At 40.3% G+C, this 24,973-nt stretch overlaps 1 protein-coding gene across 1 annotated transcript in view; it reads right to left on the reverse strand.

Annotated features, from left to right (window-relative positions):
* Positions 1-24,973, reverse strand: part of LOC120432165 (hemicentin-2) — a 786,150-nt gene that overhangs the window by 147,334 nt on the left and 613,843 nt on the right. Inside the window, exon 11 of the mRNA XM_052710374.1 lies at positions 21,610-21,769. Within this exon, the coding sequence (XP_052566334.1) occupies positions 21,610-21,769 (160 nt within the window). The remainder of the gene's footprint in view (positions 1-21,609; positions 21,770-24,973) is intronic.

Here is a 24,973-nt window from a genome sequence, read left to right on the forward strand (position 1 = left end):
AATGCTACAACATTAGTTTTTTAATTCAGAAATGACAGTTTATTTACCAGAGCAAATTGAAAATATTTTTTTAGAAATAACACTATTTTACACCTCCTGATGACGCTGGGACTCAAGTAATGGATCGATTTAAGGTGTACTATGTCAGGAATATATTTTGGGAGCTAAGAATTGATATCTTGATGAAAATTAACTTCTTTATCCAGAGTTAGACCGTGATTTTAGATGTATTTTTGAGGTTTTAGGTGATATATTAGGTTTTTTAACTTCAAATCGAGATAAAACCAGTTTTCACCGACAGAATATTTTGGGAATCGATTTTTCTGACTCAGAATAGTCCCCCCAACAACCTCCAGAAGGAATTTCCGAGGTGCATGCAAGTTGCATAATAATCTCCTTCTTACCCACCGTGCAGTCCAATTCGTGCTCGTTGAAAAGATTTTTTAAATACCTATACAAAGATAGGTCGCATAAATGTTATGAGATAAGATGAGATGATCATGCGATCCGGTCTCCAAAAAGTGCGTAAATAACACTTAAGTGCTTATAACTTTAGGGTTGTCAGATCTTCAATGTCTTGGACGCGTTTAAAAGGTATTTTGATTACCTATCCAACGATAGGTTGCATGAGAGATCCGGACAACGTTTTCATCAAAATATCTGAGATCCGGCCTCCAAAAAGTGCATAAATAACACTTAAGTGCTTATAACTTTTGATAGGGTTGTCAGATCTTCAATGTCTTGGACGCGTTTGAAAGGTCTTTTGATTACCTATCCAACGATAGGTTGCATGAGAGATCCGGACAACGTTTTCATCAAAATATCTGAGATCCGGCTTCCAAAAAGTGCATAAATAGCACTTAAGTGCTTATAACTTTTGATAGGGTTGTCAGATCTTCTATGTCTTGGACGCGTTGGAAAGGTCTTTTAAATACCTTTCTGAAAATGTATAATATGCCAGGTTTTCTTACAAAAACCACCCTTTTTACAATCTTCCGGACTTTAGTCAAAATCGTTTTTTTAGCATAACTTTTGAAGTACTTTACTGAACTTCATAATTTTTAATAGGGACTTATGGGACCCCAAGACAAATCGAATGAGACCAAAACGGTCCAAATCGGTTAAGCCAGTGCTGAGATAATCGAGTGCATATTTTTGGGTGCACAGACCCACATCCCTACACACACACACACACACACACACACACAGACATTTGCTCAGAATTTGATTCTGAGTCGATATGTATACATGAAGGTGGGTCTATAAGGTCAAATTAAGAATTTCGTTTTTCGAGTGATTTTATAGCCTTTCCTCAATAAGGTGAGAAAGGCAAAAACTGTAGTCAATTATTTTTTTCGAGTTAAGTTTCTATTTCCCGTCTCCCATCCAATTTCCCGTCCCGGGAAAAAAATTCCTGGGATTTCCAGAAAAAAAAACCGTTTCCCTGGAGATTTCTAAATTTCCCAGGAATTCCCGAAATTCAAGCGGAAGTATACATTTTCTTAACTTTTTGGTACATTTTTTTAAACTTACAAAAAAATAATGAAAGAACTAAGAAAGAACTCAATTTTATTTCATTAAATTCAATTTACTGTTCTTATTGAACTTATCAGTTCGTCTGAAAATTCCATGTCAAGATTTATTTCAGATGGTATTAATTTCTGAAGCATTCACAACTGGGAATAGATCTTGTTTATTTGTTGGGCAACAAAAATTACGATATTATGGAATGAAAATAAACTATTATAATTTTGGTAAGCTTTTTAAACGAAAATTGTTGTTATATTATTTGAAAATAAGGTACCTCTTCCCGCCAAGATCAAAATTGAGTTGTTTTTACGTTACCAAATTACCATGACCAAATTGGAAGAAAATTGAATTGGTATTATTAAATGTTAATTTGCTTAAAAGTGTTCGAGAAATTACAGTTAAAAGTTGAAAATTTATAGAGCACTAGAGCTACCAAGGACGTAAGAGGTTTAAATATGAAACTACTAAACTACTTTTTTTGCTATGAAAATTCTTTTAACCGAAGTCATTTATTAGGCCGAATTATTTAAAAATCATTCAAAAACTACATCGTACCTTTTATGTAAGGTGCCCATAAAATGCAAACGTATTTCAAATACTCGCTCCAAACATTTGAAAACTTTGAGTTGTGATAACATAAAAATTGTAATTCATGTGAATAGCACATTTTTAAGGTAAATTCAATGCTTATCTATTTATTTATGAGCTCAAACCAGTAAGGTTTGTTCTGGATAAAATATTTGCCATGAAAAACATATTTTCTGTATTATTTTTTTCATTTCATTTTGCCATGAAAAACATATTTGCTGCATGATTTTTTTTTCATTTCAACTAAATTATCAATATTATTCTTTATCATATTCTCTCAAACTGGTCATAGAGGCGTATTCAAAAGCAATTTTATCGTTTTGGAGCATGGATTCATTTTACTCACTTTCCAAACAATGTGATTAAAAAAATACCTAGCTACTTCTTATCAAAACAACATACTAATAATTATTTTTAGATATTTTGAACGAATTAAAAAAAAACAGCTTATATATTTAGAAAATTTATATATTTTCTTGAAGTTTTTTTTTTATCAAGCAGCCAAGGCAACTTAACACTTATTTTGACCATTATAGTTGCTATTCTAAACAATTTTGTTGCAAAATATTAATCAAAACCGGGATCAGAACAATTTTCGATAAATTTAAAATTTCCTTGGAATTCCCGGGATTTCCAGGGAAATTTGTTTAAGATTTCCCGTTTCCCGGGAATTTTGTAACCCCGGGAAATCTGACGCTCTACTCGACGGCATTGTTGCGTATACTTGGCTCTATGGCTCAAGAATTTCAAAAATATTAAATATACAGATTTGAGTAAATTTGAATTTTTATTTAAATTTTTTTTCTAAAATGTTTTTTTCCGTGTACCGTTGTTTCTGAATTGCCCTCATTGATGATCTATAACTTTGCCGCAGACATCAAACCGATCAGACGATTCCTTCACCAGATGCAGATTTTCGAATATTTACGTACCATTTTTGTATGGACAGCTGCCAACATTGTATGGGTGAACCAATGCCAACGACACGAAATGGCTTCTTTGGTCATAGCGAAGGCCCGCACAAAGTTTGAGCTAAATAAAAAAAATATAAATAAAATCCATTTTCGATTTTGGTGGAGAAATGCTCAGGTTAGACAAATTTGGGAAAATTGATACACTCATAAAAAACAAACCTTTTTTTTTATTTTAGAAAATATTCAGTTTTTGATATAATGAGGATCAAAAAAGAAAATTTTGATGGGCAAGGACAAAGTATATTATGCAGCGTTGTAATTTTTGTTAAATCATGGTTTTTCTAAAACTTTGTAAACACAGTCGAAAGATTTTAGTTTCATTTAAGTTGTAAGTTTGGATTTGGAATCGAAATTTAGCTTACAGAAATTTAATTAAGGTGCACCATGTAGCTGATTTTTGAGAATATTATGCAGTTTCTTTATAGACAGCTCCCACATCGGTTTAAAACGCAAAAATCTCACTAAAATTCAGCTAAAGCATGAAATGCAAGTAATTTATTACCATTGAATTGTTCATTTTTGATAATATTGCTCAAATCATTTTTTTCGAATCCTGTTGGCTCTGGTAATTTCACATCTCTTTCAGAATTTTGAATCAACTCCACTGCTATCCTAGTTAAACAAACCATTTTACTTCAGTGCATCACAGCCGTTCACAGCCCAAAAGCACTCGCTGGCTGGCAGTGAACTTTGCTATGTTTGTGTTTGCAGGGGGTAGGAAGGTGGGATTCACCCTGCCCTCAAATTCTGGTTGCTACACTGCCCATGATCGCATAAATGTCCCATATGCATTTTCGCCACTTTTGAGTTATTGATGCAGTTTGGTTCAAAATCGTGTGCTCTTTCAAAAGAGCCTATAACATCCAGTACTTTGTTCTAGAAATCAGGAGGAAATCCAGTTTTTTCGTGAAAACTTAACACGTAGCCTTATGTGTGGGACAAACTTCCCTTGCGTTTTTCTCAGCTTGCTGTTTTTGCATATGGGACATTTATGCGACCATGGGCAGTACAGTTGTTTTCACACGAGATAAGAGCGAGAGAGAAACTTTTTCCCAACACCACCACCGCACTTGTAGCATCCGAACATGTTGGCAATTTAAACATTCATCTAATAAAATTTATGCGTCTCCACCAGCAAAAAAAAAGAGGGAGCAGCCTTTCGTTGGTTTTGAAAAGGTAAACCCCTCGGTAACACACTGGCTTTGGTTTGCATTTTTCGCTGCCAGAAAGTCGAGAGTGGTGGAGGCGGAAATATAAAGTTTTGCACAAATATTTCGCTTTTCACCGGGATTCTGTACAAACATTTCGCTCAATTCAAATACACACCCACGCTGCTCGGGTTTGTGTCTTTTTCTCGGCAAAGTTTGGCCACATTTACAGAGAATTTTCAAAGTTGACTTTTCCCCCTCAGCAACGTGAGCCACCCTAGTGAGGGGCACCCCAGCGAGCTGGCCAGCAGGGTGTGGTTCTAAGAGGACACGAGCATAAATTTCGCCACAATCTATGTATGTCCAGCCGGCCTGGCAGGGCAGCACATATTGTGGAGAGATGGCTGTTTATTCTGGGTGACAGGTCCTTGGAGGATATTTCATGCAACCACAGTGAAGGACGACGTCACGGTGAGTTTGAACGCTTAGCTTTAATTGGGTACTAAAGCCCTAAGTCAATTTTCATGTACAACGGTAAAAAAACACGATTAAAAACCATTTCTGATAACTTTTTTTCATTTTAATGCAAAAAACAAAAATTCACAAGACAACATTTTTTCGAAGGATCAACTATGGTCCCCTTGGAACGAGCTGTCAAGTAGGAACTTTTGTGTCAAGAAGGAACGCGAGGTTAATTTTTCAAAATTGATTTAAAAAACCATTTTAAACTCTTTGTGGTCGTACAAAGGGTCATTGTACTCAGAAAAATAAGCTTTATCGCTGTAAACAATAATATCAGCAATCTTAACCTTCCTAGGATGTTAAGAAAAACTTACGTTAAAGGTGTTAAGGGGTCTATATGACCCCGGAATTGTAAATGCTGGCAAAAATCCATTTTGCAACCGATTTTCGTTCTTTTGGACGCAAATGAAAGGTATGGATGTCTAGAAAGGCACCTGTGCTATGCGGACCCGATTTGGCCACTTTGGTTCCTGGGAATCGATTCCAAAGGAACAAATTTTCCGGCAAACCGGCTTTCATAAGTTTTATTAGATTTAGCTATGGATTAATGCATAATAAACAATAAATAATCTCTAAAAATACGATTCATACGCTCCGGAACAGGTTGCATGCCATTTGGATCATATCTGGCCACTCTGGAACAGGTTCCGGATACCCTGGAAGTGGCCAGATTGCTATTTTGGTAGAAGCCTATCGTCAGACATATCAAACTTCATGGAATTACATGCCATGGACACTGGAACCAGCCAAAAGACAATTGGACCATATCTGGCCACTCTGGAACCGGTTCCGGATACCCTGGAAGTGGCCAGATTGCTATTTTGGTAAAAGCCTATCGTGCGACATATCAAACTGCATGGAATTACATGTCATGGACACTGGAACCAGCCAAAAGACAATTGGACCATATCTGGCCACTCTGGAACCGGTTCCGGATACCCTGGAAGTGGCCAGATTGCTATTTTGGTAAAAGCCTATCGTGCGACATATCAAACTTCATAGAATTACATGCCATGGACACTGAAACCAGCCAAAAGACAATTGGACCATATCTGGCCACTCTGGAACAGGTTCCGGATACCCTGGAAGTGGCCAGATTGCTATTTTGGTAGAAGCCTATCGTGCGACATATCAAACTTCATGGAATTACATGCCATGGACACTGGAACCAGCCAAAAGACAATTGGACCATATCTGGCCACTCTGGAACCGGTTCCGGATACCCTGGAAGTGGCCAGATTGCTATTTTGGTAAAAGCCTATCGTGCGACATATCAAACTTCATAGAATTACATGCCATGGACACTGAAACCAGCCAAAAGACAATTGGACCATATCTGGCCACTCTGGAACAGGTTCCGGATACCCTGGAAGTGGCCAGATTGCTATTTTGGTAGAAGCCTATCGTGCGACATATCAAACTTCATGGAATTACATGCCATGGACACTGGAACCAGCCAAAAGACAATTGGACCATATCTGGCCACTCTGGAACCGGTTCCGGATACCCTGGAAGTGGCCAGATTGCTATTTTGGTAAAAGCCTATCGTGCGACATATCAAACTGCATGGAATTACATGTCATGGACACTGGAACCAGCCAAAAGACAATTGGACCATATCTGGCCACTCTGGAACCGGTTCCGGATACCCTGGAAGTGGCCAGATTGCTATTTTGGTAAAAGCCTATCGTGCGACATATTAAACTTCATGGAATTACATGTAATGAACACTGGAACCAGCAAAAAGACAATTGGGCCATATCTGGTCTCTCTGGAACCGGTTCCGGATACCCTGGAAGTGGCCAGATTGCTATTTTGGTAAAAGCCTATCGTGCGACATATCAAACTTCATGGAATTACATGCCATGCACATTGGAATCCGTAAAATGGTGGCCAGATATGGTCCAGTTGGCTTTTTACTAGTTCCAGTGTGCATGGCATGTAATTCCATGAAGTTTGATATGTCGCACCATAGGCTTTTACCAAAATAGCAATCTGGACACTTCCAGGGTATCGGGAACCGGTTCCAGAGTGGCCAGATATGGTCCAGTTGGCTTTTTACTAGTTCCAGTGTGCATGGCATGTAATTTCATGAAGTTTGATATGTCGCACCATAGGCTTTTACCAAAATAGCAATCTGGACACTTCCAGGGTATCGGGAACCGGTTCCAGAGTGGCCAGATATGGTCCAGTTGGCTTTCTACTAGTTTCAGCGTGCATGGCATGTAATTCCATGAAGTTTGATATGCCGCACGATAAGCTTTTACCAAAATAGCCATTTGACCACTTCCAGGGTATCCGGAACCGGTTCCAGAGTGGCCAGATATGGTCCAATTGTCTTTTTGCTGGTTCCAGTGTCCATGGCATGTAATTCCATGAAGTTTGATATGTCGCACGATTGCCTTTTACCAAAATAGCCATTTGGCCACTTTCAAGGTATTCGGAAGCGGTTCCGGAGTGGCCAGATATGGTCCAATTGGCTTTTTGCTGGTTCCAGTGTCCATGACATGTAATTCCATGAAGTTTAATATTTCGCACGATAGGCTTTTACCAAAATAGCAACCTGACCACTTCCAGGGCATCCGGAACCGGTTCCATAGTGGCCAGATATGGTCCAGTTGGCTTTCTACTAGTTTCAGCGTGCATGGCATGTAATTCCATGAAGTTTGATATGCCGCACGATGAACTTTTACCAAAATAGCCATTTGACCACTTCCAGGGTATCCGGAACCGGTTCCAGAGTGGCCAGATATGGTCCAATTGTCTTTTGGCTGGTTCCAGTGTCCATGGCATGTAATTCCATGAAGTTTGATATGTCGCACGATAGGCTTTTACCAAAATAGCAATCTGGCCACTTCCAGGGTATCCGGAACCGGTTCCAGAGAGACCAGATATGGTCCAATTGTCTTTTGGCTGGTTCCAGTGTCCATGGCATGTAATTCCATGAAGTTTGATATGTCGCACGATAGGCTTCTACCAAAATAGCAATCTGGCCACTTCCAGGGTATCCGGAACCGGTTCCAGAGTGGCCAGATATGGTCCAATTGTTTTTTGGCTGGTTCCAGTGTTCATGGCATGTAATTCCATGAAGTTTGATATGTCGCACGATAGGCTTCTACCAAAATAGCAATCTGGGCACTTCCAGGGTATCCGGAACCGGTTCCAGAGTGGCCAGATTTGATCCAAATGGCATGCAACCTGATCCAGAGCGTGTGACTCGTATTTTTAGAGATTATTTATAGTTTATTATGCATTAATCCATAGCTAAATCTAATAAAAATTATGAGAGCCGGTTTGCCGGAAAGTTTGTTCCTTTGGAATCGATTCCCAGGAACCAAAGTGGCCAAATTGGGTCCGCATAGCACAGGTGCCTTTCTAGACATCCATACCTTTCATTTGCGTCCAAAAGAACGAAAATCGGTTGCAAAATGGATTTTTGCCAGCTTTTTTAATTCCGGGGTCATATAGACCCCTTAACACCTTTAACGTAAGTTTTTTTGTAGCGCCCTTTCTAGGTGGCGCTGGAGGTTGCTTCCGGTTGCAAAATGTTTATTTTACAAAGTTAGGAAAAATCAGAAAGTTTCGAGTCTGTAAGTAAGAATGAATAAAAGTTACAGCACATTTTATAAGCCGTCTGGGTCATATAGACCCTAACACCTTAGGAAGGTTAACTTCATTTTAGGACCCAATTCTAGTTTAGGAAAATTTTCAAAAAATACAGAAGTTACGTCTTGAACTTGAATGTTGTATTGTTGATGTTTAGTTCTTGAATATTTTCAATCAAATCAAATTATTCGCTCTACGCTCTACAGAAACTAGGTGTCCGAAGGCTTGATTGTTGAGGCAAATGCAAACCTCTTTTTAAACCTTAGCTTACATTAACCCCGGGATTCAAACTGACGACTTTTGGATTGTGAGTACAACTGCCTACCAGGGACTCCACCGAGACAGGACACAGAGAGACGACTCCTACACCTGGATTGAACTATCGACCTAACCTCAAGGTTAGACCGGGGCCAACTTTTACTTCCCCGTCCGACGGAAGGCGTGATCAGACAAATCTCGTCTCGAAAAATGCCACCGGGACCTTCTGGGATCGAACTCAGGCTGACTGGGTGAGAGGCAACTACGCTTGCCCCTACACCACGGGTCCCGGCTCTTGAATATTTTAGTTCAATTATTAAATAATTCACAAGAACTGTTGAATATTAAGTTTTAAAACTCAACATCTCAACTGAATCCGTCATGCTGACTTCAGCAAATTATAAGACCACAATCGTTAGCTTCGTCCTAATCTCAATTTGGTGCTATTTATCGGACGTGTTAAGTGGCGACATCGTGCGAAATCACCAAAACACAAATAAATTCCCAGTCTAATTGTGCAACGTGCCTTCGGTTCGATCCACAGGACTAAAGAGATTGGAAATGGTCCTCGGGGGATCGTATATTTCGGCTGTGTTTGCGCTCAAGATTAAGATTTGGCTTCCCTATTTTTTTCGTACGGTTATGTTCTGTGAGCGTAATGTTGAGGTTATGTTTGCTTAAAGTGAATTACCTACACTCCACTTCAAACAGTTCTCGGAAAGTGTTCGTTTTATCGTCTTTGATCACTTTGTTCTTGGAAACGTCAATTCTACGAAATTTGAATCCTGTCATCCATCGCATCGCTCAACCCTTTGAAGTCCGCGGGAAACTTGAGCGCACTGCTCACAAGCAAATTACGGGTGAGGGAAGAAACGTTCAACAGCATCATCTCATGGAAGCATAAATACGTTGTAATCCGTTCCATAAATTGCCACTATTATTATCAACGCGCTCGATGCTCGAAACGTTCTACTTTTCCACTTGGCGCCCGCCGAGGACGATGATGACGATGTCTTCTGGTGGGACGTTCTCGTGCTGCGCGAGAGTAGCAGTAGCAATAGTTGGGTTTGTGCCTGTCGTCATCAAGCTGAGGGGGTGTGTTGGTGGTGTGTTGTGGGAAAATCGTGGAAGATGGGAAAAATGTCAATCTGCCATAATGATGGTGGAATTGTTGCGCGAGGAAAACTGAGAAAAGGTGGTTTTGTCAGTGGGGATAATATTATTAAGGTATAATTTAGGTTTATGGTTTAACCTTTTGCAATTTACCCAATAACTAGTTTTTCATTCTAAAAATTTGACTTAAAAAAAGAAAAAAATCTCCATTTTCCTACATAACATATTGTATGATGAGAATTTTGCCAATATCACGAGAAGTGTGTATTGCGATAAAGGCGCGTGGCCTTAAAATTTGAATTTGCTTTGAAAAATTGTTCAATGACTGGCCATTTATGAAATATTGAATTGAATAAACAAGTTGATTGTCTAAATTCAAAATAATATGTTTTGAAGTAAATTCTTAATGTTTTGCAACAGATATTAAATATTAAAAATATGATATATTATTGTATGGTTCAGCAATCAAATATTGCTGATTCACCATTTTGAATTTGCTTTTTTCTACATATTTTGTTTCCCATTCACTTTTTTTAATTTGAATTTGTTTTATTTTTTCCATAAATAAATTTAACGTAATTTTTCAGAATAGCTTCGTTAAAAAAATATAAGCAACTTTTTCATGCTGGATTAATAAGAGTTTAATTTGTAAAGGTCATAGGAAACCTCGTAGCTTAGCCGTAGAAATATACCCATTTTAAGCCTAATAAGCGGTCGTGTTTGAATGATGCTGGATAATTTGGAGTGTTCCTTGAAATTTACTTAAACCAAGTACACCAACGAGTAGAGCAACTTTTCGTGAACATTTCTGTTTATTTACACTTTTATTAAAAGTAATGCAATTCCTTTACCAAGCATTTAAAAAAAATCCTAAATGCATTCTAATCAGTCGAGTGCATTGGGCCACGCTCATTTTCTCATTTTCAGCTTATTTTTTTTTCTTCAGCGCTCTTTTGGATCTGCTTAGTGCTGCCAAAATTGATGAAATTTTAAGCGAACACTTACAAAAAGTAGCATTTACAGAGAAAATTTCCTGGCAGCACTGGCTCACTTCAACAGGCGCTGGTGGTGGTGTTGGTGGCCACCCTTTGTTCTTTCTTTGCTTTCGCTTCTCGCTTGGTTTTCTTCAGCCTTCGATTGGAATGGGTCGTCAAAATTCAAACGTCAAAAGACTTGGCGCGTTTGTTTTTTTTGATGGCGCTTGCCAATTATTTACATGTTTCAGGATTACTTTTCAAGTGAGTGACTAACTAATGTGCAAATGAACATGTTGCCGGTAGTTGGAATCAATTTTATATCTTAAGCGCTTTGAAATCGTTAGCGCAAGTGAAAAGATATTGATGGCGACTTTTGTTAAGCAGTTAACCTCTGATCTTGCGTGTGGATGTGTGTGCTACCAAAATGATGAGAAATGGTCTCGCAAAATAGAAATTATGATCAAAAGTGCATTCAATTTGATCTTTTTGGCAAGTAAATGGCATAAATTTGCGTGCTTACTTGAGGCAATGCTGTTGCTGGTAAGTTTATAGCCTAAAAAGTATTTTTGCAGCTTTAATCAAGCATCAAACTCTTCATATGACGAAGATAGGTGTTTGATTATGTTTCCCCTAGGACTTTTTTTGAACTATTGATTGTTTTTTTTTAACTATTGGAAAATGAATAATATTGGATATTGAACTCATAATTAATATCAAACATCAATGCACAGTAGACCAGATCGCAAAATTAAGTGGAAAATCGATTTTCCAGAAAAATTGTGAAGTTTCGGAGCTTTGGTGTCTTCAGAAGAGTTGTTGCAAGGGGCAACTTTTTTAGGTTTTTGACAGCAAATTTTTGTCAGTGTATATTAAATTAGTATTAAGGGGTTACATACATGTAGAAAATCACAAAATTTCAAATTACAGAAAATTTATTAAATCCATTAAAAAGATGATTTTCAATCGCTCCTGAAAGTTTCATGAAGAAATTTCATAATTAAACAAAAAACTAACTTAATCCACCTATGTGGTTGGAGCCTTCCTCACTCATTACCAACAATGGCTGTACACAAATTTCATCTATGTATTTTTTAGATCCGGAATAAAAAAGTACATAAATATCACTTAAGTGATATCTCGAGACAGGGTTGCCAGATCATCAATGTTTTGGACTCGTTGGAAAGGTTTTTTGATAACCTAACCAACGATGGGTTGGATGGTGGATCCGGACATAGTTTACATACATTTAAGTGAGATCCGGCTTCCAAAAAGTACATCAATATCACTTAAGTGGCCATATCTCGAGACAGGGTTGCCAGATCTTCAATGTTTTAGACTCGTTGGAAAGGTCTTTTGATAACCTAACCAATGATGGGTCGGATGGTGGATCCGGGCATAGTTTACATACATTTAAGTGAGATCCGGCTTCCAAAAAGTACATCAATATCAGTTAAAGGGCCATATCTCGAGACAGGGTTGCCAGATCTTCAATGTTTTAGACTCGTTGGAAAGGTCTTTTGATAACCTAACCATCGATGGGTTGGATGGTGGATCCAGATATAGTTTACATAAATTTAAGTGAGATTCGGCTTCCAAAAAGTACATCAATATCACTTAAGTGGCCATATCTCGAGACAGGGTTGCCAGATCTTCAATGTTTTAGACTCGTTGGAAAGGTCTTTTGATAACCTAACCAATGATGGGTCGGATGGTGGATCCGGACATAGTTTACATACATTTAAGTGAGATCCGACTTCCAAAAAGTCCATCAATATCAGTTAAAGGGCCATATCTCGAGACAGGGTTGGCAGATCTTCAATGTTTTAGACTTGTTGGAAAGGTCTTTTGATAACCTAACCAACGATGGGTCGGATGGTGGATCCGGACATAGTTTACATACATTTAAGTGAGATCCGGCTTCCAAAAAGTACATCAATATCAGTTAAAGGGCCATATCTCGAGACAGGGTTGCCAGATCATCGATGTTTTGGACTCGTTGGAAAGGTCTTTTGATAACCTAACCAACGATGGGTCGGATGGTAGATCCGGACATAGTTTACATACATTTAAGTGAGATCCGGCTTCCAAAAAGTCCATCAATATCAGTTAAAGGGCCATATCTCGAGACAGGGTTGCCAGATCTTCAATGTTTTGGACTCGTTGGAAAGGTCTTTTGATAACCTAATCAACGATGGGTTGGATGGTGGATTCGGACATAGTTTACATACATTTAAGTGAGATCCGGCTTCCAAAAAGTACATCAATATCAGTTAAAGGGCCATATCTCGAGACAGGGTTGCCAGATCTTCAATGTTTTAGACTCGTTGGAAAGGTCTTTTGATAACCTAACCAACGATGGGTCGGATGGTGGATCCGGACATAGTTTACATACATTTAAGTGAGGTCCGACTTCCAAAAAGTCCATCAATATCAGTTAAAGGGCCATATCTCGAGACAGGGTTGCCAGATCTTCAATGTTTTAGACTCGTTGGAAAGGTCTTTTGATAACCTAACCAACGATGGGTCGGATGGTGGATCCGGACATAGTTTACATACATTTAAGTGAGATCCGGATATATGTGAAAACACATTTTTATACATAACTTTTGAACTACTTATCGAAACTTCAATCTGTATAAAACTCGATCTATGGGACCCTGAACCAAGTCGAATGCAACAGGTTCGGGTCAAATCGGTTCAGCCAGTGCCGAGAAACATGAGCTAGTTTGTTGGTCACATACATACATACACACACATACACACACACATACACACACATATACACACATACACACACACACATACACACACACATACACACCCGTGAACCGTGGGGACAGGTGAGGGTCCCTGCGGAGCTTAGCTGCCAGCTACCGGGCGGGTTGCAGTAGGCGGATAGCTGTCGGCGATTGCATACATTCATTGCATCGCCCCCGGACCAGCAGCGGGAGGATGTCTAGGACGTGGCGGAATTGAACAAGGGCTCTGTTTAATTTCTTCGAAAAAAAAACCACATGGGTCCGTAAACACCTCTGTCAAGCGATCGAACGCCGCTATAAGTGTTTTAGCCCAAAACCTCACCAAACCCCGAATCCAAGATGTGACGCGACCCGTGTCGAGGGATGCATGGCTGGGGGGGCTCAACAAATTCCCAGTCGATAACGGAGCCTGTGGGGCACAGGGGCGAACCGTTATCGGAGGTGACTTCAACGCGTGGGCGGTCGAGTGGGGTAGCAGATGCACCAATGCTAGGGGGCATAGCCTAATGGAAGCTCTGGCAAAGCTAGACGTTAGGCTGGCGAATCGCGGAACCAGCAGTACCTTCCGCAAAGACGGTCGTGAGTCCATTATCGACGTTACGTTCTGTAGCCCGCGACTGGCGGCCGACATGAACTGGAGGGTGAGTGAGGACTATACCCATAGCGATCACCAAGCGATCCGGTACAGCATCGGGAGACGAGCCCCTGTACCAGATAGGAGCAGCCGGTCCTACGGAAGGAAATGGAAGCTGCAGTACTTCGACGAGGGTCTCTTCGTGGAAGCGCTCCATTGGTGTGATGGTCCCCAAGACTTGAGTGCCGACGTGCTAACAGCACAACTGGTGACAGCATGCGACACAACCATGCCGCGGAGACTGGAGCCAAGGAACTGTCGTCGTCCAGCCTACTGGTGGAATGAAGAACTCGGTACCCTTCGGGCAAGTTGCCTCAGCGCCAGAAGACGAGTCCAGAGAGCAAGATCCGAAGCAACTAGAGAGGAGTGCAGAGAGGAGTACCGGTCTGCAAAGGCCGCGCTCAAGAAAGCGATCAAATGCAGCAAGACAAACTGCTTCAAGGAGTTATGCCAAGACGCTGATGCAAACCCTTGGGGGAGCGCATATCGTGTCGCGATGGCGAAGATCAGAGGCCCATCGATGGTGGCTGAAACGTGTCCCGACAAGCTGAAGGTCATTGTGGAAGGGCTCTTCCCAAGACATGACCCAACGACATGGCCTCCTACACCGTACAACGACGAAGGGGGTAGCAACGCCGAAGGTCATCTGATCACCAACGAAGAACTTGTGGCAGTAGCGAAGAGATTGAAGGTGAAGAAAGCTCCCGGCCCGGATGGAATCCCGAATTTCGCCCTGAAATCGGCGGTTCAAGCATTCCCGGATAGGTTTCGAACAGTCCTGCAGAAATGCCTGGACGAAGGACACTTCCCCGACCCGTGGAAGGTTCAAAAGCTCGTGTTGCTGCCAAAGCCAGGCAAACCACCGGGGGACCCATCATCGTATAGGCCTATATGTTTGCTGGACACCCTCGGAAAGCTTCTGGAACGGATCATCCTTAACCGGCTGACCAAGTACACGGAGAGCGAGCATGGCTTAGCAGCGAGGCAGTTCGGCTTCCGTAAAGGGAGATCCACGGTGGACGCCATCCGGAAAGTGGTCGAGAAAGCCGACGAAGCGCGGAGGAAAAAACGCAGGGGGAACCGTTGCTGCGCAATAGTCACGATTGACGTCAAGAACGCGTTCAACAGTGCGAGCTGGGCGGCCATAGCAGCAGCGCTGCACAAAATGAAGGTGCCTGACTATTTGTGCATGATCTTGAAGAGCTACTTCGAGAACCGCGTGCTGGTGTACGACACTGCCGATGGACAAAAAACCGTTGTTGTTACCGCGGGAGTTCCGCAGGGATCCATTCTGGGTTCAGCACTGTGGAACGGAATGTATGACGGAGTGTTGACACTGGGGCTACCCAACGGCGTAGAGATTGTTGGCTTTGCAGACGACATAGTGCTGACGGTAACCGGCGAAAATGTCGAGGAGGTCGAAGTGCTGGCTATGGAGGCAATCGCAATGATCGAGAACTGGATGCTCGAGGTGAAGCTGCGGATCGCTCACCACAAGACGGAGATGATACTGGTTAGTAACCACAAAAAGGTGCAGCAGGCCCAGATACACGTTGGAGAACACGTCGTGCACTCGAAGAGAGCGCTCAAGTACCTCGGGGTGATGGTGGATGACCGGCTGAACTTCAACAGCCACGTCGATTACGCCTGCGAGAAGGCGGCTAAGGCGATCATGGCACTGTCGAGGATTATGCCGAACAACGCTGGACCCAGGAGCAGTAGGCGCCGCCTCTTGGCAAGTGTCGCGACGTCCATACTCAGGTACGGCGGACCGGTATGGTGGACGGCACTGGGGACGAAGCGAAATCGAGCGCTGCTCGACAGAACGCAGAGACTGATGGCCATGCGGGTTGCAAGCGCGTACAGGACCATTTCGTCGGAAGCAGTTGGCGTCATAGCCGGAATGATCCCCATCGGCATCACACTGGAGGAGGACACCGTGCGCTACACCCGGAGAGGCACGAGAGGTATCCGGGAAGCTGCGAAAGCCGAATCGCTGGTAAGGTGGCAACGTGAGTGGGACACCACGGAGAAAGGCAGATGGACGCATCGGCTTATCCCGTCCGTATCCACGTGGGTGAGCAGAAGGCATGGAGAGGTCACCTTCCACCTCACACAGTTCCTGTCGGGCCATGGCTGCTTCAGGAAGTACCTGCACAGGTTCGGACATGCAGAGTCTCCTCTCTGTCCGGACTGCGTCGATTGCGAGGAAACACCGGAGCACGTGGTGTTTAGCTGCCCTCGCTTCGAGGCAGCGCGAAGCGAAATGCTGGCCATTATCGGAGCAGACACCAGCCCGGATAATGTGGTGCGAAGAATGTGCAGCGACATCGCCAAGTGGAATGCGGTCGTCGGAGCGGTGACGCAGATCACTTCGGCTCTCCAGCGGAGATGGAGAGACGACCAGAGGAGGAACGACTAGAAGCCTAGTCGAAAACCCACGAGTGTGGCTGTGAAGGAGAGCACGTTATGATGGTCGGCTCTACCAAATCGGTACACGTCTCGATGGTCACAGGAGTTGAGAACCCACGAGTGTGGCTGTGAAGGAGAGCACGTTATGACGGTTGGCTCTACCAAATCGGTACACGTCTCGATGGTCCAAGGAGAGGGCTGCATATGACTAACCGATCAAAAGCAACGCGATTCTTGGGCGCGGTTAAACCCTCGCATGGACTCATATGTATGTAGAACAGGAAATGGTTCTAGCACCCGGCATGGATCCTGTAAGTAGACTAGTGCAGAAAATGCAACGCCTCCCCCCGAAGTTATACCGAAAGGTGGTCCCGGGGGGAAAAGGGCACGGCGTTCAAGGACTGGTTTAGTGGGTCGGGTAAACTCTTTTTGTTTTCCCAACCCCACACTACCTAAGAAATGAATTCTCAGGTGTCTGATAGCAGATTCCGACCTTGTAAAAAAAAAAAAAAAAAAAAAAAAAAAAAAAAAAAAAAAAAAAAAACACACACATACACACAGACATTTGTTCAGTTTTCGATTCTGAGTCGATATGTATACATGAAGGTGGGTCTACGACGTTTTTATACAAAGTTCATTTTTAGAGCAGGATTATAGCCTTACCTCAGTGAGGAAGGCAAAAGTGACGATTTAGGCTTAAAAGTTTGCCTTGCGCAAAGCGAAATGTCAAACTTTCTGAGCGTTTTTCTCTAAATAGGGGAAATATGCCCATTTTAATCACACTAAGCCGTTCGACCAATTCTCATCACTTTTGCCGTTTTCTGCTATTAAATCAACATTTTCAGCTGTATCAACAATGGAGCGTTGCTTGCTCACTTTTGTTTGATCTATGTATTACTTTGGAACAGTCAAAAACACTTTATGAAAGCTGTAAATCATGTTCAAAGTGCTGATAGGCCGATAATAGAAATAGGCTGAGAAAGGGTATAGTTCCCCTACCATGTTGATTTACAGATGCCACGATATCTCGAGATGGGATAATCCAAATTGGCTGAAAGTTGGGGTGAAAACTCTCAAGACATATCCCGTGTGCATGACGAAGCCCGATTTCTAAATTTTGCTTTATTAAAAAAATACAAAAATCAAAAACTGCCAATTTTTTGTATGAAAAACAAAAAAAAATATTTTTTTTTAAATAAACTTTTTGACAATCGGCCTTCGTCATGCAAATGGGACCGGTTTAACGAGTCTTGACCAAAATTTGGAGCCTATTTGGTCAAGGCAGTGTTGAGAAATCGTGGCACCCGTTTTTTGAAACTTCATCATCCCGGTACGAGAATCGAACTCACGACCTCTGGATTGGAAACGCAGCACGCCGCTAGTCGAAACCCAACCGGTCAGTATTCCTAGTGAGCATATTTAAGGGATCTGACTTTGTCGAGTCAGACAGGAATCGAACCCATCACCTTCCGCTTACAAGGCGAAACTTCAAATAGATATATCTCGGCAATGCTACAGCCAAATGTCTTAAAATTTGTTTTGTTAATAGATGAAATGATATTTTTATGCCCTCAAAACAGATTTAAAAAAGTACAAGTATGTGCTCATACCAACCTCTGACATTTTTGCCAATTTACATGTATGTAACCCCTTAACTTCAACTATAACAGAAAAGAATAGAAATGAGTTTGATAATTCTCATAACCAAAGACATAATGACATATCGATGCCTCTGTGCTCTCTTATGCTAACTATATAGGAATCCCAGCATGCTTAGTACAAAAGTAATCAATTGAAATATAGACACATACAAATTTTTCGAACTAATTCTTGACTTCATTGCGGGGTATATCAATAATTTTGAAAGTCAACATGCATTTTTTTACTTTTTAAAAAAAGTTTAGGTATAAACACCATATTTCATGGCCAAAATAATTTCTTTGACTAAATTGGTTAACATTTCAGCATATTCAGCAAAATAAAAAAAAATACAAATTGGGTTTTGGACACCTAAAATAATATCGAAAAAATATAGATATTCTTGGGAGGTATATCAATAATTATAAACATCAACTTTCATATGAGCAACTCTCTACGAAATCGGCCGATTTCGACCATTTTTATTTTTTGTATTTTTTTTGTGCTCAAACTTTGTGGGGGCCTTCCCTATGACCAAATAAGCTATTTTGTGTCATTGGTTTACCCATACAAGTCTCCATGCAATTTTGGCTACTGTCCATACAAAAATGGTATGTTAATATTCAAACAGCTGTAACTTTTGAGTGAATTTTCTGATCAATTTGGTGTCTTCGGCAAAGTTGTAGGTATTGTTGAGGACTTTTGAGAAAAAAATAGGTACACGGAAAAAAAATTTGCAAATTTTTTAATCAACTTTTTTTTCACAAAAACTCAATTTCCCAAAATACGTATTTTTTGATTTTCGAGATTTTTTAATATGTTTTAGGGGACAAAAATCCGCAACTTTTGAGCCATAGAGAAACATGGTCAAAAAATCTGCCGCCGAGTTATGATTTTTATGATTATGATTTTCTTTTTTTAAGTCAAGACTAAAATTTAAAAAGGGCCAAACATTGAAAATTACGTCCATTTAAAATGCTAGTCTCGATTAAATTTTTTTCAAAATATTTTTTTCGAAAAGATCGGAAAATTTCACGAATGTTTCATATTTTAACATTGAAAATCGGACCATTAGTTGCTGAGATATCGACATTAGAAAATGGTGAGTTGTTTGGGTGAGACTTAGAAAACTTCAATTTTCGCGTTTCTTTTTCTTCAAGCGGCTGTATCTCAGCAACCCGAGGTCCAATCTTCAATGTCTCTTGGACAATTTCATAGCAAATTTTCTGAACTTTTCAAAAAAAAATATTTTCAGAAACGGTCACTCATGGTCACTGTTTTTAAAAAATTGAAAAACTTCAAATATTTCGCTAAAATCAAACTTTCGGTGGCTATATCTTGAAAACGGAGCACTTTATCAAAAAATCTGTAAAGTAGTCAAATTTGTTTTTGCATGAAATTTGGATTTTTTCCAAAAATCTCTATTTTTTCAAAAATACATAACTCGGCGGCAGATTTTTGGTCCATGTTTCTCTATGGATCAAAAGTTGCGGATTTTTGTCCCCTAAAACATATTAAAAAATCTCGAAAATCAAAAAATACGTATTTTGGGAAATTGAGTTTTTGTGAAAAAAAAGCTGATTAAAAAATTTGCAATTTTTTTTTCCGTGTACCTATTTTTTTCTCAAAGGTCCTCAACAATACCTACAACTTTGCCGAAGACACCAAATTGATCAGAAAATTCACTCAAAAGTTACAGCTGTTTGAATATTTACATACCATTTTTGTATGGACAGTAGCCAAAATTGTATGGAGACTTGTATGGGTAAACCAACGACACAAAATAGCTTATTTGGTCATAGGGAAGGCCCCCACAAAGTTTGAGCCAAATAAAAAAATACAAATAAAATCCATTTCCGGTTTTGGTAGAGAATTGCTCATATGTTTAACTTTTTATTAATGTTTTGGTATTAATTGAGGACCCCGTGGTGCGGTGGTTAGCGGCTTAGGCTGCCGATGCCTCATGTGTGCTAAGTGGCCCGGGTTCGATTCCCGCCCATCTCCTCTGGGTGTTCTGTGTTTGTCCCGTTTAGTTAGTAAATTCAGTATTAAAAGACGGTGTGATGTCTATTGTTAAAATATCCCATTTCAATGCCAAATAATGTCCTTGATCAAATAGGTCAAAATTTTCCCGTAGTTCTAGCCATATTGGGCATAATGAAAAAAAATAATAATAATAAATTAGTATGCGAACACTTAAAAAAAATCGCACAAATTTTTTTTTCCGGCGACGGAATTGTATCTTAAAAAAAACAATTATTTAGCAAACAAAAAAAAAATAAAATAGTTCCACGTCCTTTAACACTGTATGCAAATGTGCTCCACATCCACTTGTTAAAGCAAAACACTTCACTTTCTTTCCGTTTTGTTTTGTTTTTCCTTGGCTCTCACGCTAGAGAGAGAGCGCTTTCCCTTCATATGCATGTGACTTTCACCACCATGAGAACGTCGACGCCACCGTCGTCGTCCGTGGGGACAAATCTTGTGTGAATGTGTGTGCGCTTATAAGTAGAAGGGCGCAGAGAGTACATCTTATCGACTGTATACGAGCTTGTTGAAAGTCAATTTGCAGTCATCGAGCAGTGGTGTCGGTGTGTGTGTGTGTTTGTGTGTTGAATACATTTTTAATATGGAACAACACAGAAACTGAAGAGGTTAGGGGGGTGAAAAGGACAGTCGCTCTATGTTTGGTTTCAGGAGCTTTTTGAGGGAACTTTGAAGGTGTTGTGTTGATACTCTTAAAAGCGGTAAGGTGGTGTGCGTGTGCTCTCCTTAAGGCCGAACGGATTTGAAAGTGATCAAATTTGTCTATTGTGGCTGTAACAAGTTGTACTTTTCAAATATTGGACACCGTACCCTTCAATTGGTGAGCAACAAGGGCAAGAGGTGATGTGACACACTCCTTGTTATCCCATGTTAAGGTGAGTTCGAGAGTTCAGCCGGGATTCAGCTTGGTTTATCCACGAAGGAGTCGTTCCCGCGCTTGAACACAAATACGGCTTCAGTATAAGATGTCAATTTGTATACAAGCTGGCGAGGAGTGCGCGAAGCACTACGGGGAAGATGAAGAAGCGAGTGATAATCAGATTGGGAGCGTTCGGAACAATGGTGCATAATAACGTATCGTTTTATGGCGCTGCGACAAGACAAGAGACATCGTCGTCGTGTCGTGTCATGAAGAGTTCAAGCTCGGGGAAAAGAGATCTCAATATTCCAGCATCCAGCGACGACGGCAGCACTTGATTGCTTCATCACGTCGGAATGACGGCATTACCGAGACAAGTGGTGTCATTGTCGTTGGTACACCCAAAAAGCTTCGGTTCAAGTCTCGGCGAAATTGAATCGATTTTTTTTTTCTGAGCAAACATTGTTAGTATGTCATCCAATGTCAGAGTTTCTGCCAACTCTGGTTTTGGGTGTATCTTAAGGGTAGCAAAGACTAGTACTTACACATCACTTTCAGGTCCACGGTGTTGCTCGCGCCGTCACCCTCCACGTTGGACGCAATGCAGGTGTAGTTGCCGGCCTGGTGCCGCGTGACGGCCTGCAGTGCCAGCGCCGTGCTGCTCATTATCACGCCCGTCTTGGAGTTGTGCTGGACGACTTGGTCCTGAAAAAGGAGAGACGACAAACAAAATGGGCGTGGGTTCAAATTAATTTGTTTGTGCGAATCATTGACGGCTGGCTAGTTTAAACGGAAATTGTCCTGCTCGAGGTCGAGTCACATTCATGTCGTTGATTGAAAGGTTTTTAGTATTAATCAGAAGTAGAGTGATTCCTGCTCCATAATATTAGAAAGCATAACTACCGTCACATTAATTACGAATCAGATTGATTAAACTTTAAACTAAACTAAAATCTCATAAAACAAACCAAAAACTGCCTTAAAACCCCTCATCAAGTGTTTACCACAAGTGACTGCGCCGTAAGAAAATAGTCATCCCAAAGTCTGGCAAGTGACATTTATGCAAACGACGGAGGGATAAACTCCCACGCCCTCTCGTCGTAATACTTGAAGAAGTTGGCTCCCCTTGAAAGTGACTCCCTCGCTCTTTTTTTTTTCTTTCCTAAAAGCGGTGAAACGCGTGAAAACAGCAGCAAATTTACAAATAACATCCGGCCCTCTGCCAACCTTCCCCACGCGTCCCCGGTGTGTCGCGCTGCGGAAAATGCCTTTTCGCGACGAGCGAGGGAAAGTCAGTGTAACTGAAAAATAATTTTCTTTCAATTTTCCTCCCTCCAGCGCGCTTTTAATGAAGCACTTTCCCGTTTGCCATGTTTTTGTATTTTTGTTTGTTTGTGTGTGTGTGTACACTGGTACACAAACACACACACAAACTTGCATTAGCTTCTTCTTTGTTGGGAGCTTCTTTGACAGGGTGTTGACTTGATTGAGAATTAAATATCTGCTAGTTGCCAAATTTACCCTCCGTAACCTATCCAAGTCACCTCGTTTTAAGGCACCAGGAATCTTCATTGCTGTTTTTTAAACTAACAGAAGGGTCAATTTTTTACATGAAAGAGATTTTTTTTAAAGATTTGAAAATATGAAGATTTTAAGAAGATTCGCCGAATTCAATATTTTGAAGAATCAAGATTTGAAGATTTGGTGGTAAATTTGGTGAAACATTTCTAAGGAATGGTTCACTCTGGGGAATGGGATATTCTGGTAAATGGATATCTGGAGAAAAACGTTTTGGTGAGTTTTATGTAACTAGAATCGCTCCAAAGAGGAAAAGAGCGTCCAATTTCCCGTACCATAAAAAAAAACCGGTATTCCGGTAACAAATTTTTCCCGTTTACTGTTAAATTTGTAACATTTACCGGGAATTTCCAAAATTCAAGTGAAAGAATACATTATTTATGAACTTTTTGGCACCAGTGTTTTGAAAATGTATGTTAACAAAGATAGAATAATAGAACATAATTTGATTTAAATGAATTCAATTTGCTAAACTGGTGATCTTTCAGAAGAGCCGAAAATGTTATCTCTAATGTTTATTTCAGGAAACTTTGATGCTCACAGCATCCAAAACTGGGAATAGCTCTAGGTTAAGTGTTTGAAAATAAATTATAAATTTTTTGGTGAATGGAAGATTTAAAATTTGTATGGTTGAAAATCACACCCTTATCAATGTATTTTACCTCATTTTACTCTTATTTTTAAGTCACGAAAATAGTCGACATACCCAGAAGTACTACTACCATGATTTTTTTCAACTTTATGTGTCAATGTTAATATTTATCGCATTCACTCAAACTAGTCATAGAGAGAAGTTTGAAAACAATGTTATGTGTTATATTTTTAATCAAATCAACGCTTTACTATTTTGCTTAATTGTGCAATCAGTAACACCTGTTCTTGAAAAGTTATGGAAAACACATTTGCATAACATAATTAATTTTTTCATTTCAACTTTATGTGTCTCTATCGCAATCACTCAGACTGGTCATCGTGAGAAGTTAAAAAACAATTTTAGCGCTAGTGTATGGATTCATTTTACTCACTGTTTAACCACTTTGTTAAAAAACTAGAATTTCATAACAACAACTGAATATTACGGATTGATTTCTTATTTTTTGAACGGTTCAAAGAACTGCTCACAATATTTGAAAAATCAAATAATTTCTTCAAAAATTATGATTTTTTACAAGCAGTCAAGCTATTATGTTATCCTCACACTTAGTTTGACCATTAAAGTAACTGTCCTATGCAATTTTGCTGCAAAATATTAATAAGAACAACGAGATCAGAACAATGTCCAAATAATTTAAAATTTCTCGGGAATTCCTGGACAAAATCCCGTTCCCAGAGATTGTTGGAACCCTTGGGAATTGGACGCTCTAGTTCTTGCATAATTACGTTGCCTTCTGTCTTGTGATTTCACGGAAAATTGCAAATTTCAAGCAAAGACCAAAATTTTATCGATTTCTCGCTTTTCAAATGCAATTTCCATCGCGAATAAAAAGTATACGGAATATAAGTCTAAAAGAATTAACAAAATTAAAGGAAATTAAAGAATTGTATGTAATTCAAAAAAATATAGTAAAAAAACGAAAAAAAAACGAGTTGTCACCCTGCTGCAAGACATCGCGCACCAAAGAGTAAAAACAAAAAGACCAACACCATCTCGGTGTACAAGTGAAAGCTTTCGAAAGTCATTACAAGCAAGGGGGGTTGTTTTCAAGCGTATACGCACAAAGCAGCCGCGAGGGGGTGGTGGGGGTTTGTGAAAGAAATGTGTTTCTTGCTGACACGGAAGGCGGATACATTAAATGAAATAAAAGTCTTTTGGCTCGGGATCATAAAAATGTTTAGATAAACATACATCCCGTAACAGGCTGGCTGGCAGTTTTTGGAAAACGTTGTGCGGGGTGGTGGGGGGAAATCTGACGAATGTTTTCAACTTTATTGGTATGTTTCCGTGTTTCTTTATATGGTCTTGACAGCAGTTCAACCTTTTTTATGAACCTGTACAGGTCAGACGAACAGCGAGAGATGTGGGTGGTTAAAGCTGTAAAGGGTGCCATTTTGATTTATTGAAGCAATTTAAGTTTACGCTTGATGAACGTTATTGATTTTTTTGTTGCTTTTTACAGAATGAGCTTTAAAAATGCATTGAATTGTTGCGGGTCAGTACACAGTACACTACAAAAAATCATCTACTTTTTATCAGTATATTTTCAATCAGAATCGCTAACTTCATAGTTCACATCCGACTAAATCCAGGAACATATGTTAGCAATTACCCACTAAATGCCCGTTTCAAGAAGAACTTTGCACTTTACTCAATCCTCAATTAATTACCACCTC

This window comes from Culex pipiens, chromosome 3, assembly GCF_016801865.2.
Source record: "Culex pipiens pallens isolate TS chromosome 3, TS_CPP_V2, whole genome shotgun sequence".
Lineage (NCBI taxonomy): Eukaryota > Metazoa > Arthropoda > Insecta > Diptera > Culicidae > Culex > Culex pipiens.